At 27.3% G+C, this 16,907-nt stretch overlaps 2 protein-coding genes across 3 annotated transcripts in view; one reads left to right on the forward strand and one right to left on the reverse strand.

Moving 5' to 3' along the window:
* The window catches only part of LOC142332354 (uncharacterized), a 195,975-nt gene that overhangs the window by 70,621 nt on the left and 108,447 nt on the right, over positions 1 to 16,907 (forward strand). For both annotated transcript variants that reach the window (XM_075378758.1, XM_075378759.1), the window contains exon 17: positions 1,601 to 1,716. In XM_075378758.1, the coding sequence (XP_075234873.1) occupies positions 1,601 to 1,716 (116 nt within the window). The remainder of the gene's footprint in view (positions 1 to 1,600; positions 1,717 to 16,907) is intronic.
* The window catches only part of LOC142332422 (uncharacterized), a 53,544-nt gene continuing 39,607 nt past the window's right edge, over positions 2,971 to 16,907 (reverse strand). The window contains exons 5-7 of the mRNA XM_075378866.1: positions 11,352 to 11,554; positions 8,430 to 8,662; positions 2,971 to 4,154 (exon numbers count right to left, since the gene is read on the reverse strand). Coding sequence (XP_075234981.1) covers positions 3,707 to 4,154; positions 8,430 to 8,662; positions 11,352 to 11,554 — 884 coding nt within the window. The 3' untranslated portion in view covers positions 2,971 to 3,706. The remainder of the gene's footprint in view (positions 4,155 to 8,429; positions 8,663 to 11,351; positions 11,555 to 16,907) is intronic.

A 16,907-nucleotide genomic window follows, 5' to 3' on the forward strand; every position in this document is an offset into this window, starting at 1 on the left:
TAAGCTATTTTTGTAAATAATAAATAAATCCGTAATCCTCATAGCAATTATAATACACAAGTCACACACACACAAGCACATCTCTGAGAAAAAAATGGCCATATTCTTTCTAGTCTAAATAAAAAAAACATTTTACATAGTATAAACGTCGTTCAAATTGTGTAATAAAACTGATTCCTTTGTGAATATAAAAAAAATAACCAACTTAGATGGCATATAAAATAATTTTGTAACAGCGTTTTAAAACTGACGCTGTACATAACCAGTTTCAAGGCTACATGATCTGAAAAGGATAACATAATGGAATGATTGTTGTTATTAAGATAATAAATGCTATTATCGTTTCTGTTAGGATCACTATAGTTTGTACATTGAGTACTGCTTACCTTTCTTAGCTTCATTCTTTTATTACTTGTTGACGTGTTTTGGAACCACTACATTGTCTTAACCAAGTGATAAAAGAATGAACCTAAGAAAGGTAAGCATTACTCAACATAGAAATTAATGAAATGATAATTAACATTTTCCATTTTGAATTAGCAACATTCTTGTGTGGATTTAGGGGTTGTTAACAGTGGTAGTTAGGTTGTGTCTGGCTTTGAATTCAGTGAACAATAGAACTGTGCAGCAGTGAATATTTTATGTGGAATTGTGCTAAGCAAATCGATTGTCGGATGTTTGATGATCAGCAATGTGGGGCTGTATCTTTAAGAAAAATAATAATCAGTTAGGTGCACAATGGGATGTGACTATATCTGTACAGGATACAACTCATACTAATCAAAATACCAATCAGTTACCTGAAAATATTGAACGTGTGAGAATAACCTTTGAGAGGCATCTTTGTCAATCAGCTGGTGGAGCAGCTGTATTAAAGCATGACGAAATTGAGAGATGCTTCATCAATGATCAATGACAAAGTGATATGTTTGCTCAGTGGATCTGTAAACAAAGAAAACTACTGATATTGGTCATTTCAGCATAGGGAAGTAGAGTTCAGTAATGACAAGATTCTGTGACAGTGAATGCGAAATTTTATATCCATATGGTTGAAAACTGTCTTCCTGCCTAATTTGAGACATCATAGTTGGAATATGAGGAGAATTTGGTTTCAGCAGCTACTCATGTGGTGCTACAGCTTATACATTACGACTTGATGAACACCCTGTGTGCTGTATTCCCCGGATGTCTTCTTCAGTTTGATGATGTTCAATGGTGCTCCAGTTAATTGGCCTTTATTGCAACTGGTGTTTCTTACGGGGTTATTTGAAAGCTCACATTTTCACTCACACAACTTTGTATAGGCATTGTCTAAGACATTTACAACTTTGTTTTTGTGATTGGCTGTTGAAATATAAATGTTAATAATGGAAAATGTATAAGTCTATTTTTTAAATTGTTGATGAATAATTTTAAAAAAAAAATTATTAAATGCTTAAATCATTGTAATGCCATAAGATAGGTTATGTCAATATAGAGCATTAAGTTATATCATGCCTATTATCTAATAATTAAAAATAATCTGTTCATATTTTTTATTAATTTTTGTCTTTGCCTATTTATTATCACTACTACTATTATTATTATTCTTTTTTTTTAGTTGAAAGTTGATGAAAAGACAGAACGCATTGTTTATCTAGAAAAGGAATTAAGACAGCGTGATAATCGTGTTACTTACCTAGAAGACGTACTGAGTGACATAAAACAAAAATTTGAGTGAGTACATCATTTTTCTTTTATTACTTTCAAGTTTATTATACACAACTGAATTCATTAACATATTTTCTGTACCTCCTCCCAGTTTTCATTAAAAAAATTAAAATAAGAAAATTGAGGGTTTTAATAATTAATAAATTGATTTATTGGAGACAATTGGTCAATATTTTTTTTAACCAATAAATAAGTATTTTATATTAGAGTTTAAATTTTAATTGTTTTATGAACTTTTTTTTTTTTTTGAGTCATCAGTTATTTGACTGACTTTACACTTATTAACATTCTTTCTGTTTAGTGCTAATCTGTTAACACACAGCCCTTTCATCTATACTTTTTTGATAACTTTATTTTGATTGGTTATGTTAAATTATTATTATTTTAAAATATGCAATTTAATGTGTAGTTCGGTGTATTTTTTGAAACTTTTTGGTACTTTTGTTATATAATATTTAAAAAAAATAATTAAAGTTATTGAGACTAATAAGCAGTTGGTGTTGCACCAACACATTACATTCCTTTGTAAAAATTGTTAGAAAAAACTACAATACATTTAAAAGATTTTGATTGTTTGTCAAAATAAGAAAAACAATTCTTCTTGGAATTAGTGAGTTTCTTAAAATAACTTTTCTTGGTGGTGTTCTACTTTATTTTTTTAAAAATTAAAATAGTTTAAAGGATTTTAGTTATGTGATAAATTGCTCTCTCTGTTTTTCTTTATTGTTTACTATATCTTGTTTCTTATGTTCGTTACTTTTGTGTTTATTTTTAATTATTTTCATCAGGTTCCTTGTAACACAACTTTATTGTTCTTTTTAGGAATAAATCTATTTTCTTTTAGTAACAGAGTTTTTTTTAAGTAAAACATTTCATCTAGATTTAAGATCTCTTAAATTTTCCCTTTTTTTGTAAAATGCTAATTAATGTCTTTCTTTCTCTATTTGGTTTTTCATTATTTTTTTGAATGTAAATTTGCTGATATATTGATTAGCAAAAATTACTGATGGATTTATTTACATTTAAACAGGTCGCCTCCAATTTCTTATTACCTTTATTTAAATGGTGTGGCTGTTAAGCCACACCATTTATTCAAATTCAGTTGCAGTGAAGGTGTTTAGTTTATCTTAATTAAAATTGTAACTGTCATCAGTCAGGAAAAAGCTGAGGTTAAATGTTGTAACGCAATTGTTTAAATTGTCTTAATTTGTATTTTCATTTATTTATCTATTTTGTTATTTTTTATAATTTTTTCACTGTACAAGTAAAAAATAATGAATTTGTTTATTCAGTCATGGCTTAATTAAAAAGTACAAGTTCAACATTATATGATTGTTAGTTAAAAGGTATTGTTTTGGAATCAAAAAAGTATTTCTTTCATTTTTACAATTGAAATGTGCTGTATGATGATAGAATTATTCTTTACGATCATGTACATCACCTGCTTCTGTAGGTATTGTTTAGAACATTGCAATAGGAACATTTGGATTCACTCCTTATAGTATTATCTTATTTTAGGTCCCCTTTGTTTTCCTTCTTCTTGTAAGTAGTGGAATTCTTAATGGTTTGTAGACAGTTAGATGTTGAAACCTGTAGTGCCAAATCCCTAGGTGATGTTATTATTTGTTGATATTATAAAAAAAAAAATATTTTCTTTAAAATTAAAAAAAAAAAACGCTTAATGGTAAATTTGTTGAAAAATAAGTAGGTATGTATAAATTTAGAATCGCTAATTATTTTTTGTTAATGTCTAACCAGCTCTTAGTTTGATGTATAATTTATTTTTTCTGTATTGTTGATTATTTAGTTTATTTGTAAATCAGTATTGTTATATTGTTATGGTTCTTAGATATTTTATGAGTTAATCTGATTTGTGTGCTCTGGTTATACCATTCTTTGAATTAGTTAATCAGTTTAGACTAAAATTTTGTATATTCTTGAATCGCCTTTTGGAAAACACTTTTTATCTCTTTCTTAGTCGTTCAGATAATTAAACTTAATTTTTATCTAGACCAGCAGTTCCTGAAACATCATCTAGATTTTGGTTTTTATTATTTAAATTATTATTATTATTATTAAGGAACCTTGCTATTGTAACAACTGGTGGTTGACAAATCGTTTTACTGTTACCATTTTCAGAATCCGGTAATGTAATTACAGTAAAACCAGGTCTACATTCACATTTTCCCATTTTCCATCCATTACCACGCCCTTTTCTATGTCCTTTACCTCTATCAGGTACAACCCATTCACCTTCATTACATGGTCCTTGAGTATACAATGGAACACATGTGTCATCTGACCATAGTATTGTTCCACGTCTTGTACAAATATCATCATCTAATTCTGGTATAAATAATGAATTATTATCTTCTTTACGTCCTTGTACTGGACATCTTCCACTCGCTGTAAGTTCTGTCGCTCTATATGACGGATAAAATGATCTGTAAAAGAGAAATATAGCATTATTATATTGCAAAAAATATATAAAAAACTAGTATATTTTTTTGGTGTTTATTTAAAAATTCATTGATTGCGGAATGAAAATGCAGACTGCACAAGCCAGATTATATCTGTGTCTCATAAATTTATCGGGTACAAATTCCTTTTGTTTAGTTATTTAGTGTCTAGGTATGATATGTAATTTTTATTAAATATTAGTTGATTATATTGTTTAGAAAAAGATGTTTTATAATCTTCCTTTACAAAGAAGAAAAGGTACACCTAATCTTTTTAATTGATTCATTAAAATTATTTTATTTATATATTTTCTGCTGGATTTTGAATTGAAGGACATTTTTAAAGAAAATATATTCAGGATGGTTTTTCATTGTGTTTACCTTCTTTTGTACTGATTAGTAGACAGTTTTCAAAGTAGTTCTTCTTTATAATGAATTTCGCCTTGGTTTCTTATAGTCTTCACAGATAATTTCTTTCGTACTTTGTTGAAAGTATATCATTTTTGTTTTTCTCTAGCTCCTTCTTCCTTCAATATATAATTCATCTAAGAAATTTTTTTCCCCATTTTAGTTAATCTTTTTATTTAAATCTTTTTTCAATCTAGTATAACAATATGAATTATCAACTTCTCTTTTGCTACATACCATTTAATGTTTGTTTGCTCTTTAGTTATTATTTTCTCCAACTGATTGCCTTTTATTATATTTCTGTGTTTATAAATCAATTTAAATGAACAACTTGAATAACTATTGAATGAAATATAAATGAAAATATGTCATGAAGTAGTGATATTAATCTAATTTTGGTAATATATATTTTTAATAACTAAGAGTAATTAAAAACCAACAGTTTTTAATGTGTCTACTATTAGTTGTAATTATTCATATGGTAGTCTCCGTATGAAGAATTACAACTATTAGTAACATGTGACTATTACATATGTAATACTGCATGCTGTTTTTCTCAGGAAGAGTAGGTTATTTGTGGAGTATGAATCTTGCAAAATTAAAGATTATATTAGAGTGAGTTAGTACTTCCAGTGTTCTGGATTTGGGCGTGTGGCCAAAGCATGTAAGGGCAAGAAGCTGTGTTCCTACTGCAGCAAGGAAGGACATTATGCTAATGACTGTCCAATTAGAAATGAAGGTGGCCCTACTAATTGGGTAAGTTGACTTCTGAAAAGATCCAGGAAATTGAGCAGCATGGATTTGATTTATGGCAGGTTAGATGGGATGAGACAGAAGATGGGTGGTATACGCATGATCTATTCTCAGACATTAGGTGCTTGCTGCGTGCCTCCTGGATTTCCCTAGACTAGTATGTCACACAGTTTTTTTTTTGGGACACGGTGCTTATCAGGGCAAGCTGGCGAGATTGGGCCTGATTGGTATGAGTTTATGTCCATTGTGTGACGTGTTAGATGATACTTTTCCTGGGCTATATGAGTATGTGAAATATGATGAGAAGTGTAACAAGATTGTTTGTCGACTGGATATTCTTGGGTCGTGCTGAATTTGCATCAGAACTGGAGGAGCAACCAGGCCGAATGGTCTGAAGTTGAGGATTTCATGGTTTATCTAGCAAAAGAAAGGCTATGAGAGGGGGTTTAGTCCCAGCAGGGCTTCCTTTGTTTTCTTTGTCTCTTTTGTTTTTATTGTTCTTATTTCTTCGTCTTTGTTTATTCTTTACTAGTTATGTTTTGTGTGTTTTAGTTCAAGTTGTGTGTCGGACTCGCTTTTACCGCCTCGAGTAGGTTTAGGTGATTTCAGTTACTTCACTCAATGAAGTAACACAAAATCTAGATAATTTTATGATCAGTAAGAGATTTTTTATTTAAAAATAATCTGATGTGGACACCACATGACTTCCTTGTACGTTTATTAAATTACACATATACATTTTTTTTTAAAATGCAAAGTACATAAAATTTTATTTCATTAATAACTTCTGATATTCTCTCGCATTTCTTTTTAGTACTGTTATTTTTTAATTATTATTTATTGTAAAATTTTTTTTACAATCAGAGGTTAATAATTATTAATAAATCAATATATTTAAATAAAAAAAAGGAGATTAAGTCCAATTCGAACCGATGTAGCGTCCCTTTGTAAGATGCAAATATAATATTTCATTAATTAAAATTTTATTTGGTTATAACACTGGATTTCGTGAAAATAAGTACCAGTTATGGTATATCGTTGAAAAGCTCTCAATGAGGGCTTATTACTGCAGTTAAGAAAAAGTCCAAAATCCAAATTTTTTGGATTTTGATCTCTTTTAGACACTTTTGGATTACAATCAAAAGGGAAAGTGCACAGCTGGATGTTACAAAGTCCTAAATCCAAAATTTCAACATCCTATGGCTAATCATTTTTGAGTTATACGAGGTACATACATATGCACATATGTACGTATGTACATACAGATGTCATGCCAAAACTAGTCAAAATAGATTCAGAGATGGTCAAAATGGATATTTTTTTGAAATCACAATACTTTCTTTACCTCCTATAAGGAAGTAAAAAGACAGACCAAATTGAGAACATTTTCCTCTTTTAAAGTTGGTTGAAAAGTGGTAAGTGCCTGAAAATGAACTGGGGATGCTATGTAATATACTGCTAATAATAACTGAAGATGTAGAATGCTTTAGATAGATAATGACAATTTCTGAATAAAAAGGAGTGAGTACATTTAGATCTATCTTATGGAAAAAAAAAAACTTTTGTTCATTTTTTTCATATTAACATCTATAGTTGGTATAAAAAAATCCCTTTTGGCATTCTTGAAGGCGGCGGTAGATTTCACTGGTGCTAAGTAGGGGATAAATAAGATTTCCACCTTAAACTTAAGAAAAACTTCAAATCTACTCAGTAGGAGAATGGTTGCATGTGAAAAAAAGGTTCACATGTTTAGCTTACAACAAGCCCCATTTTCTTACAATTCCAGCAACATTATGGTCATCCCTTGCCATAAGGGTTGGTCATATCAAAAATTGTTTCAGACAAAAATTTTAGGTAATGTTTAGAGAACTAACAACCCCTTTAAACTGATTTGATAGATTTTTTTTGTCTTTGAAACTCCATTTTTTCCACTCCCGGGGCCAGTGGTTGGTGATATCAAAAAACTTTACTGAAGATAAGTTTTAGGTCCTTATCTAAAGAATAGTAGGGACTTTAAATGAATTCAATTTTACTTAATAAGAAAGTTATAACGATATTCTGTTTTTTGAAAAAGTGGAAACCATCAAACCATGGTAGTGGAAATATTAATTTCCACCACCATGGTTTGATTTTTCGCACTAATTCAAATTAATTTGAAAGTGATAGGCGCAAAATTACAGCAGTTATCGTACCCACAAGAAAGTGAAATATAAACTTTAGAACTGATGTTGGTTTTGGGGTCTGGGGGATGTGATACGTGAAGATATGTTGAAATTTTCCAGAAGTCGAATCATGGTATAACAATAGGTAGGTTTCTTATGAAATCTACCTAAAAAATGTATCAAAGAATTATTTTAATATTAATGGAAATTATAAAATAATAAATAAAGCATGACTTTTTTCTAAATAATAAGATTAGTAGGTAATTTGTGAGTTTTTAAATTGTTTTTCATAATGTCGTATCAAATTATATTTTCAATCATTCAATTTTTGCTTATCTAAATCATTCTTTTTGCTTATCTTATTTTGCTTAAGAAAAAAAATAGGGTTTTTTTAAAAAATGCCAACATATTTTGTTAAAAACAGACTATTATAAATTTGGCTTAAGTCGTGCTCTAAAAAACAGTTTGAAAATAACAATCAAATAACTACAGAGTAAACAAAAAATAAAAACCTTCTAGTAAACATATTTATTATAAAACCAATGAAAAGTATTAACATAACCGGATGCAAGTAGTCTAGGTTATGAGAACTAGCATATGAACATATAAAACAGTAGCTGTTTATTGACTACTACTGCTATTCTTAAAGCAGTGAATGAACTATTGAAGAACCTCTTATAATGAATGTTGGTTTAGTATGAAATTTAGAGCTAAAATAGGATGGAATAAAAATTGAAAGATATGTGTATCGTACTGTTTGACAACAAAAGTAGAAATGTCATCTAGTGTCGAAGAAGGGGATTAAAAGTTCAAAAAGTTTGTTGTGTTTTAAATAAATTTAAATATTAATTTGTAACAAAAAAAGGCACCTTTTTATTATTATTTATGAGTATATATTTCTCAGGAAAAGAGAAGAGAGAGAATGTAAATTACTTACTCAGGTTCATCGTTGTTATTATGATTATTATTGACAATACTTGGACATCCACACATTCCTTTATATGATATACCTTCTACTGATGTCTTAACTGATTCCTGAAATAAGACTACTTGACCAGGCAGACAAGGTCCTTGTGTTCCAACACGAAAACAGCCTCTTCCAGGAAAATATAATCGTCCTGGAGGGCACGGTACTGGAATACAGCCTACTGCCATATTTTTACCATGTTCCTGAAAGAATTTTACAAATTATGTTAAATATATTTCATAACTTTTATTAACTGAATTTTCAGATTTATGTTATTCTTTTTAATCTTCATTGGTATTTTTGTTTATAAAATAATTATTTACTTCTTACTCCAAGAGGGAAGTTTTTTATAAATAATTTTTATTCATTGCTTTATTATTGACAAAGTATATAGAATTTTACATTTTTTAATCGTAGATAAATAACGTAGGCATTCATGTTGTTTTTCTTGGTAATGTTATATCATTCTGGTTTTAAGTAACTTTGTTATGGTTAATGAAAATTTTACTTTTTTCCTTAAATAATAAAGAAAAATGGCGCAAGCAAAGAATAATATGCCTACATCATTGAAGATCACTTAGAGGATAGGTGTATTAAATAAAATTTGATTCTTATAGGAATTTTTCTCTATACCAGTTAGGACTTATCATACTTATCTATAAGAGGCTGTAAACATACTATTAATCACTCGTGTCTGGAATTTAAAATTACTTATGATTGTTGCTTATCACAATATTAAAAATTAATATTCAATGGTATTTAGTTATTAATTAAACATACAAATTCAGTGACTTGCAATTTTTTATGAAAAACAGATTTTGCAAAAAAACACATGTTTTAAGTTACTGCAAAACTGTTATTTCATCATCACCTTCTGTCAAATAAACATTTTGGAAATATCTACGTAGTACATAATTTATTTGTCCTTTGTTTTTGCTTGTTCTAAATGTACTGTTGTATCACAATTATTTATTTTTTTTAATTAAGTTCATTTTGTGTTAATACATGAAAGTATTACTGTAACATATTGCATGAACGTTAACTGCCTTAACCATAGTAATATAGACATGGTACTCTAGAAATTGCAATAGGTCCAACTAAAATGTGGAAGAAAATTGAAAACGACATTCAATGTATGTATTAAATCGTATCAATTAAAAAAAAGCTGTGGTTAAGTTTTCTTCACAGCGTATCTAAATAAACCTTTGTTTTTATTGCATGTGTTTATATATTATGGTACAAATAAATAATTTATTTCTGTTATTTTTATTTAATTACTCATTATTTCTTTGCTTTTTTTATAGTTGTAAAATCATAATTTTACTGAACAGAGGCATGGAAATAAAAAAAAAATTACTGTTTGGGCATGGAATAATTTATTAGATAATATAAAAAACAAATAATTATATTTATTAGTAAGATAAATTATTATACTCGTATGTAGTCATATTGACAATAAATCTTATAATTCATATTTATATAAAGATTAACAGAAATAAAATCAGTCAGTAAAGGATCGATTTTAAAAAAATCAAAGTCATGCGCATTTCCATTCGCTTGTCCAACTTTAAGTAATAAAATATGAATAACGTTTTTTCATATTTTGAAAATGGGAACTGATAGGATTTTAATTCAAATGGATTTTGAAGCAACATAGATGGCAAATCAAATGTCGCTTTCAGTTTTCTTACACATTTTAGTAAAACCTAACGCAACTTCTACAGCACTGTGTGTAGGTATCCTAACATGAGTCACAAGTCGCTCCTAAAATCAACATAATCGTTTTCAAGAATAACTAATCTCATATCAGTATGGAAGAATAAAGTGATTGTCCTTATGCCTTTTTTATTGAGCTTAGAATAGTGGTGTATCAAAGTAGCCCACAAAGTCAGTCCCTTCAAAGTAGCCCACTGGGCTGGTCTAGTGGTTAACTCGTTACTGCATATCAGCTGATTTCGAAGTTGAAAGTTCTAAGGTTCAAATCCTAGTAAAGGCAGTTACTTTTATATGGATTTTAATACTAGATCATGGATACCGGTGTCCTTTGGTGGTTGGGTTTCAATTAACCACACATCTCAGGAATGGTCGATCTGAGACTGTACAAGACTACACTTCATTTACATTCATACTTATCATCCTCTGAAGTAATACTTTATAGTGGTTTTTAATTAATAATGATGGAAAATGGTTGTGAAGGGGAAAAGAATTTTTATTGTAGTAATTGGTGATCTTGGCTTTCTGTTAGAGAAGAATGCAGTTGTTTCATAGTGTTATACAACATAGTGTTGTTTCATATAACAGAAGTACTGGCAAGTGCGGTGCCTGATTAGTGCTCCATCCTTATGTGAAGCGATTGTACTGTTTTCTGACAAGACATTGTAATCTGTCCTTTATAGCCTATTTTCTGTTACACTATTCATTGAATTGACATTTATGTAATGTAGTCGCACTATTGTAGACTATTTACTTTGTTTTGTGGGGAAAAATTTTGTGAACCAATATATAGTTCTTTGTTATACAATCTAGTAACAATATTGTGGGTGTTAAAATTGCACTTTTGAAAAACAGGTTGCTTTTTATATGTAATTTTTTATTATTCCTTTTGGTTTTCTTCAAATAAATAGAAACACTCGAGAACAGTGCATAAAAGAAAAGGTTTATTACAGTATTACACTTATTTTTTTCTATTAGTTGGTTTGTGTAAGATATAACTTCTTCAAAAACACTTTTCTATTTTGTGACAAATACTGCTATCATCTAATATCCATAACATCTAATATCATCTAATTTCCATAACAGTTAACAGGAAAGAATGGCTTTGATTTTTAAATATATTGATATTAAAATAGTTGTAATTAGTTACAGCTGATGAAATTTAAATCTTATACTTACAGTTTTATTAGCGCTATACATGAATCCAGGTTGACATGGACCTCTTGTGTACGGCCTATAGCATATACCATCTCCAGTCCATCTTACATGACCTTCTTTGCACGTACAACGTGCATAAATCGGTTCATCTAAACTATTTGTATTATTAGATCTCGTTGGTGTTACTATAAATTGATGTCCTGGTAAACAAGGACCTACTGTACCTGTAAAATAGTGCAATAAATTTTAAAAATTTACACTGATCTATTTTTACTTTTTTGTACGAAGTAAAGGAAGTATTGTGATCGAGAGAAATTTTGGTTTTCAGATTTCAACAGAAATATCCATTTTGACCGTCCCTGAATCCATTTTGACTAGTTTTGGTATGATGTCTGTACATATGTATGTATCTCACATAATTAAAAAAATGATTAGCCGTAGGGTATTGAAATTTTGGATTTAGGACTGTTGTAACATCTAGTTGTGTACCCCTCCCCTCTTTTGATTGCAATTGACTGAACCAAAAGTGTCCAAAAAAGACCAAAAAAATTTGGATGTTGGACTTTTCGTAAGTGCGGTAATAAGCCCTCATTGAGAGCTTTTCAACAATATATGATAAGTGGTACTTATTTTCATTGGTTTCAGAGTTATAGCCAAATAAAATATTAATGAATGAAATATTTGGATCTTACAAGGGAAGGAACATCAGTTCGAATCAAATTTCATTTACTTATTTTTTTAATTAGTTTATTTTATGTTTTTTTAAATTAAAATATATTGATTTATTAATAATTGTTAAACTGTCATTACAATAAATACCACGTGATTTCCTTGTATGCCTATTAAATTACATATACACATTTTTTGCTGCACTTCATTTAAACTTATTTCATTTGAAAGTTAGATATGATCCTCCAATTCTTTAATAAAGTGGACAGTTACACAATTGCATTGTGTATCACATTTCTTTTTGGTGTCCGTATTAACATTTTATATTAGTTTATATATTAATTTTGTTTCACGTTGCTCAAGTAGTTACATGGTGTTAAGTGAAAATGTGTCAGATCTGAAACCATGAACACCACATTGATTTGAATCCGACTTCATATACATATATATATATATTTTTTTTTTATAAATATAGTGTGATTTATTAATAATTATTAACCTCTGTAAAAGTTTTTGAATTAAAATGAAAAGTATATAAAATTTTATTTCACTAATAACTTATGATTTTTAAAAAATTTTTATTGTTATTATTTAATTATTATTTATTGTAAAACTTTTTTTAACATTAAGAGGTTAATTAATAATAAATCGATATGTATAAAATATATATAATTACTAATAAAATATATGTGTATGAAGTCGGATTTGAACCAATGTGCTTCCCCTTGTAAGATCCAAAATATTTTATTAATTATTTTATTAATTAAAGATTTTATTTGGCTATAACTCTGGAACCAAAAGGGGGAGGGTGCACAACTAGATGTTACAACAGTCATAAATCCAAAATTTCACAGCATTCTGTGGCTGATCGCTTTTGAGTTATGCGAGATATATGTACTTTTGTACGTACAGACATCACGCCGAAACTAGTCAAAATGGATTAAGAGATGGTCAAAATGAGTATTTTCGTTGAAATCTAAAAAAAATTTTTTGCAATTACAGTACTTCCTTTATTTTGTACAAGGAAGTAGAAATAATATATTACAGTGATATTATTATGTAAAATAAAAAATATGATTGAAATTTTCTTGTCGGTTCATAATTTTTTTTTTCATCGATTAGAAATACTAATATTATATAATTATATAGTGTTATGTCCATTTTTGGTTTTTGTTTTTTTTGCTTCATGATTAAAATTAAAAATTTACCTTGAGATTGTTTTAATTTCTAGCACAATTTCAGCAATAAGTGCTAAAGTAAAGGAATTGATAAAAAAAAAGCTGAGAAAGGGGAGTAACGTAAAGTAAGAAACTGCTGGATTTGTTATGACAGTATCAAATAGGAAGTGCAGTAGTGATTTACGCTGCTGTCAATAGATATTTTATGAGGATAACATTTTGCAAGTTATTTCAGGCAGAGAAGTGTCTTTATGTAACTAGTAATGCATGTAATGCAAAACACTTAAAAAAAAAAAATATGTGCCTAATATTTTTTTTCATAATGCCAGCAATAAAAGCATTATTTCATTCTGTAATTAAAAAAACAAAAAAAAAAACTAATAAACCATTATGAAATTTTTCAGGCAATTTTGATACAGAAATTAAAATATTGTCCTATTGTTTTTAAGATTTAATATAAACGGCCTCGCCGTTTATAAAAAAGCTATTTTATAATATTTTGTTTTTAAAGAATGTTTTTGTTTAATTACTTTATTTAATGTGTATTAATTTGGATCCTAAATTTTTTGTATAATTTCCTAAATTTTCATGTGAAAATACTTTTAGTATCAGAAAAACATCAAGCTGTTGTTTATATAATTATATTATAAACAATTCAGTAATCAGGGAATGATTATGACAAAAAATGAATCATTCAAATCATTAAAATAATCACTTTGCAAAGAGTAATACCATAATATGCATAGAAAAAAGGTAAATGTTTAATTGAACCTTTTTTTTTTAAGTCTGTTGAAAGTATTATTCAGTAACTATTTAAATTTTATAAAAAAAGTAGGATGTGAAAAATAAGGCATTTTTCAGACTCAATTAAAAATTTCATCATATTTTATGAAAACACTTGTTTGGGTTAAATTTTTTGGATCTGTTGTACTGTTCAGGTTAAAGGTTTTGAATTTGTGTCATTTGGGTTTTGCTGTTTTAAACAAGATTGGTAAGCTTTCCTAGTTACATATTTCTTTGATATCTAGAAGTGCTTATTTTGAAATTGACACAGAAAATAGACAGGAAATTGAAAATTTAGATATATTACTGAAGTTTATACTTTTTTTTTCGGGCTGTTATTTTATAATTATGATTAAATACAGTTGAATAAATTATAAAGAAAAGAATTAATGTAATCATTTTTTTTTTGTTTATTATTATTATTTCTATTATATTTAAAATAATTAAGTATCTTTTTTTTTTAAATTAATACTATTAATTTATTCATTTTTAGACTTTTCTTTTCATTTTTATTTTTCAGATATTTGTTTCCTTTAGAACAAAAATCTAGTTATGAAAATTTTGACTACCAATAAATGTTTATTTGTTATTTTTAAAAATTGTACGTTTCTGTCGTCTATGTTTTATTCCATGTGATAAATTTTATGTAAAAAACTTTTTTATATTTTTTTATAAGTTATTTTTGTTTTTAGGTAACAGTTTTTAAAATAAAGTTATTTTTTATGCATTAAAAAGTATTTTATTATTGAAAAAAAGTTTATTTTGTTTATAAAAATTATTTTCAAGTTATGAAAATTTGCATATATACGTCACAAATAATCACATTTGATGAAAATAAATCTACTTTTATAGATTTAATAGGCAAGCCTATTGCAATAGGCTAGAGAAAATTACTATTGCAGCAACGTAGCTATGAAGGAAAAGTATAATGATCACCAAAATCTTTGGTATCAGGGTTTTTTCAAAGGTTGCTGTTTAGAAATCCCTAGTCCAAAAAAAAGCAAAAAGAAGATATAAAATTTTCTGATACGTACTCGTATGTGTATTTGCCTGTATTTTGACTAATATCCCTGGTCTTACTCAACATAAGTTTTTTGAAAATGGCTCAAAAGTTTTTTATATACATAAAAAAATTTAAAAATTTATTGTCATTAAATTTTTCATTGCAATAAATTTTTTATAAAATTAGTAGTTTCGCCATTTTGAATTTTTGACTTCTTGTATACTGGTTGTAGAAAATTGAGACATGATATTAAAATAAAAATAAATATAAAATTTGAGATATGATAAAATTTTGATGAGATTTGAGATTTAAATTACCTAAATTTTGAGTCTAGCAGATTTAGGGTGATGATATGGGGATATTCATTCAACATTCTTTCAAAAACTATTTTTCCCTCATAGCTGACTAAAAAAGTTAAAGTTTGGAACAAATATTTACTATACACCTCAACTTTGGCCTAATTTTTTACCCATCAGGGCATTATGGTACCCGTACTTCTTTTTAGTGAATTATAATTTGTTTTACTCTTATTAAATAACATTGCATCAAATCAGGACAACTTATTCGAGTAAATAATTACTTTAATTAACTTTTAAACCCTGATAAACAAGCGGGCTAAATGGGCCTGAGCTTAAAATAACAATTTTTTAAACTTTAATTTTAAAGATTGAAAATCCAACTGTATCTAGTATTATTATCAATAAATGGGAATATTTTATAAAAAAATAGGATCCCATTGGATTCAACTTAAGAATGTAAAAAAGATTTTGAATTTTTTCAAGTTGTGGCTATTATTAAAAATATTACTCTATATGAGAAAACTGTAGAGCAAGGTAATAAAATAAAATCCCTTTTTTTAAGCAAATTATACAATATAAATTCTGGTGAAAAAAACATCATTGATCAAGGGACTCAACTGGGACCCAACATTTTTTACTAAGAATTTTGATTTTTTTCATAGAAAAATAATTTTTATTTTGTTTTATCTATAATAAAAATTATTGTTTAAACAAATGTATTTTGTAAAAGTGTATTTTAAACCTTAATAGATAAATTTAAAAAAAAGTGTTGTTTTTTGTGCAGTAATTACATTTATAGCTTAAAAATATTCAATTAAATATAATTAATGAGCTGTCTATGAAGAGTTATGATAAGTGATTTTTGAAAAACTATTTCATTAAACCTTTATTGAAAATTGGTCCATTGTTCTTTAAAAACCAATATAACAGCTAAAAAATTATTTAAAGTGATTATTTAAATAAAAATGACATATAATACTTTTCTTGAATATCTATTATTAAATTTCTACCAATAAAAAAAAAAAACAAAACAAAGTATATTATGTAGATTTCAGTATTTATGTTACATCTTAAAAAAATTACACTGTTATAAATTTATTTGAAGACAGTTAACCTGATTTTCATTAAAAAAAATAAAATAAAAAATAAACAATTTTTTTTGTTTTCTACATTTCATTTGTTGGAACAAAATTTCTAACTTGTACAGAATAAGAAAGTAACATCATAGTTTACTATTTAAACTGATAACTTATTGTTTTCTTTTGGTTACACTACCCAATAATGGAAATATTTAGATAACTTTATCCTTCATATCTTCTAAAAATAAAAATAAAAACAGTGGTAAATGAATCACTTAGACAGGTCCACCAATTTTGAATTTTTAGCAAATATCTATGTATAATAAACAAGCAGACAAACTCACAGATATATTTTTTTTTAAATAAAAATGTTATACATTTTATATAAACCTTTAAAATTGATTAGATATGTGAATGAAATTTTATGACAATTGGACAAGTCATTTAGAAATTTAGTAAATTGGTAAATTAATGGATGAATGTACAATGTACTTAAAATCTAAACACAAAAAACTCATTTATATGTAAAGATATTTATAAAATAACATGAGAAAATAATTAACAAA

Source organism: Lycorma delicatula, chromosome 11 (assembly GCF_047948215.1).
Source record: "Lycorma delicatula isolate Av1 chromosome 11, ASM4794821v1, whole genome shotgun sequence".
NCBI lineage: Eukaryota > Metazoa > Arthropoda > Insecta > Hemiptera > Fulgoridae > Lycorma > Lycorma delicatula.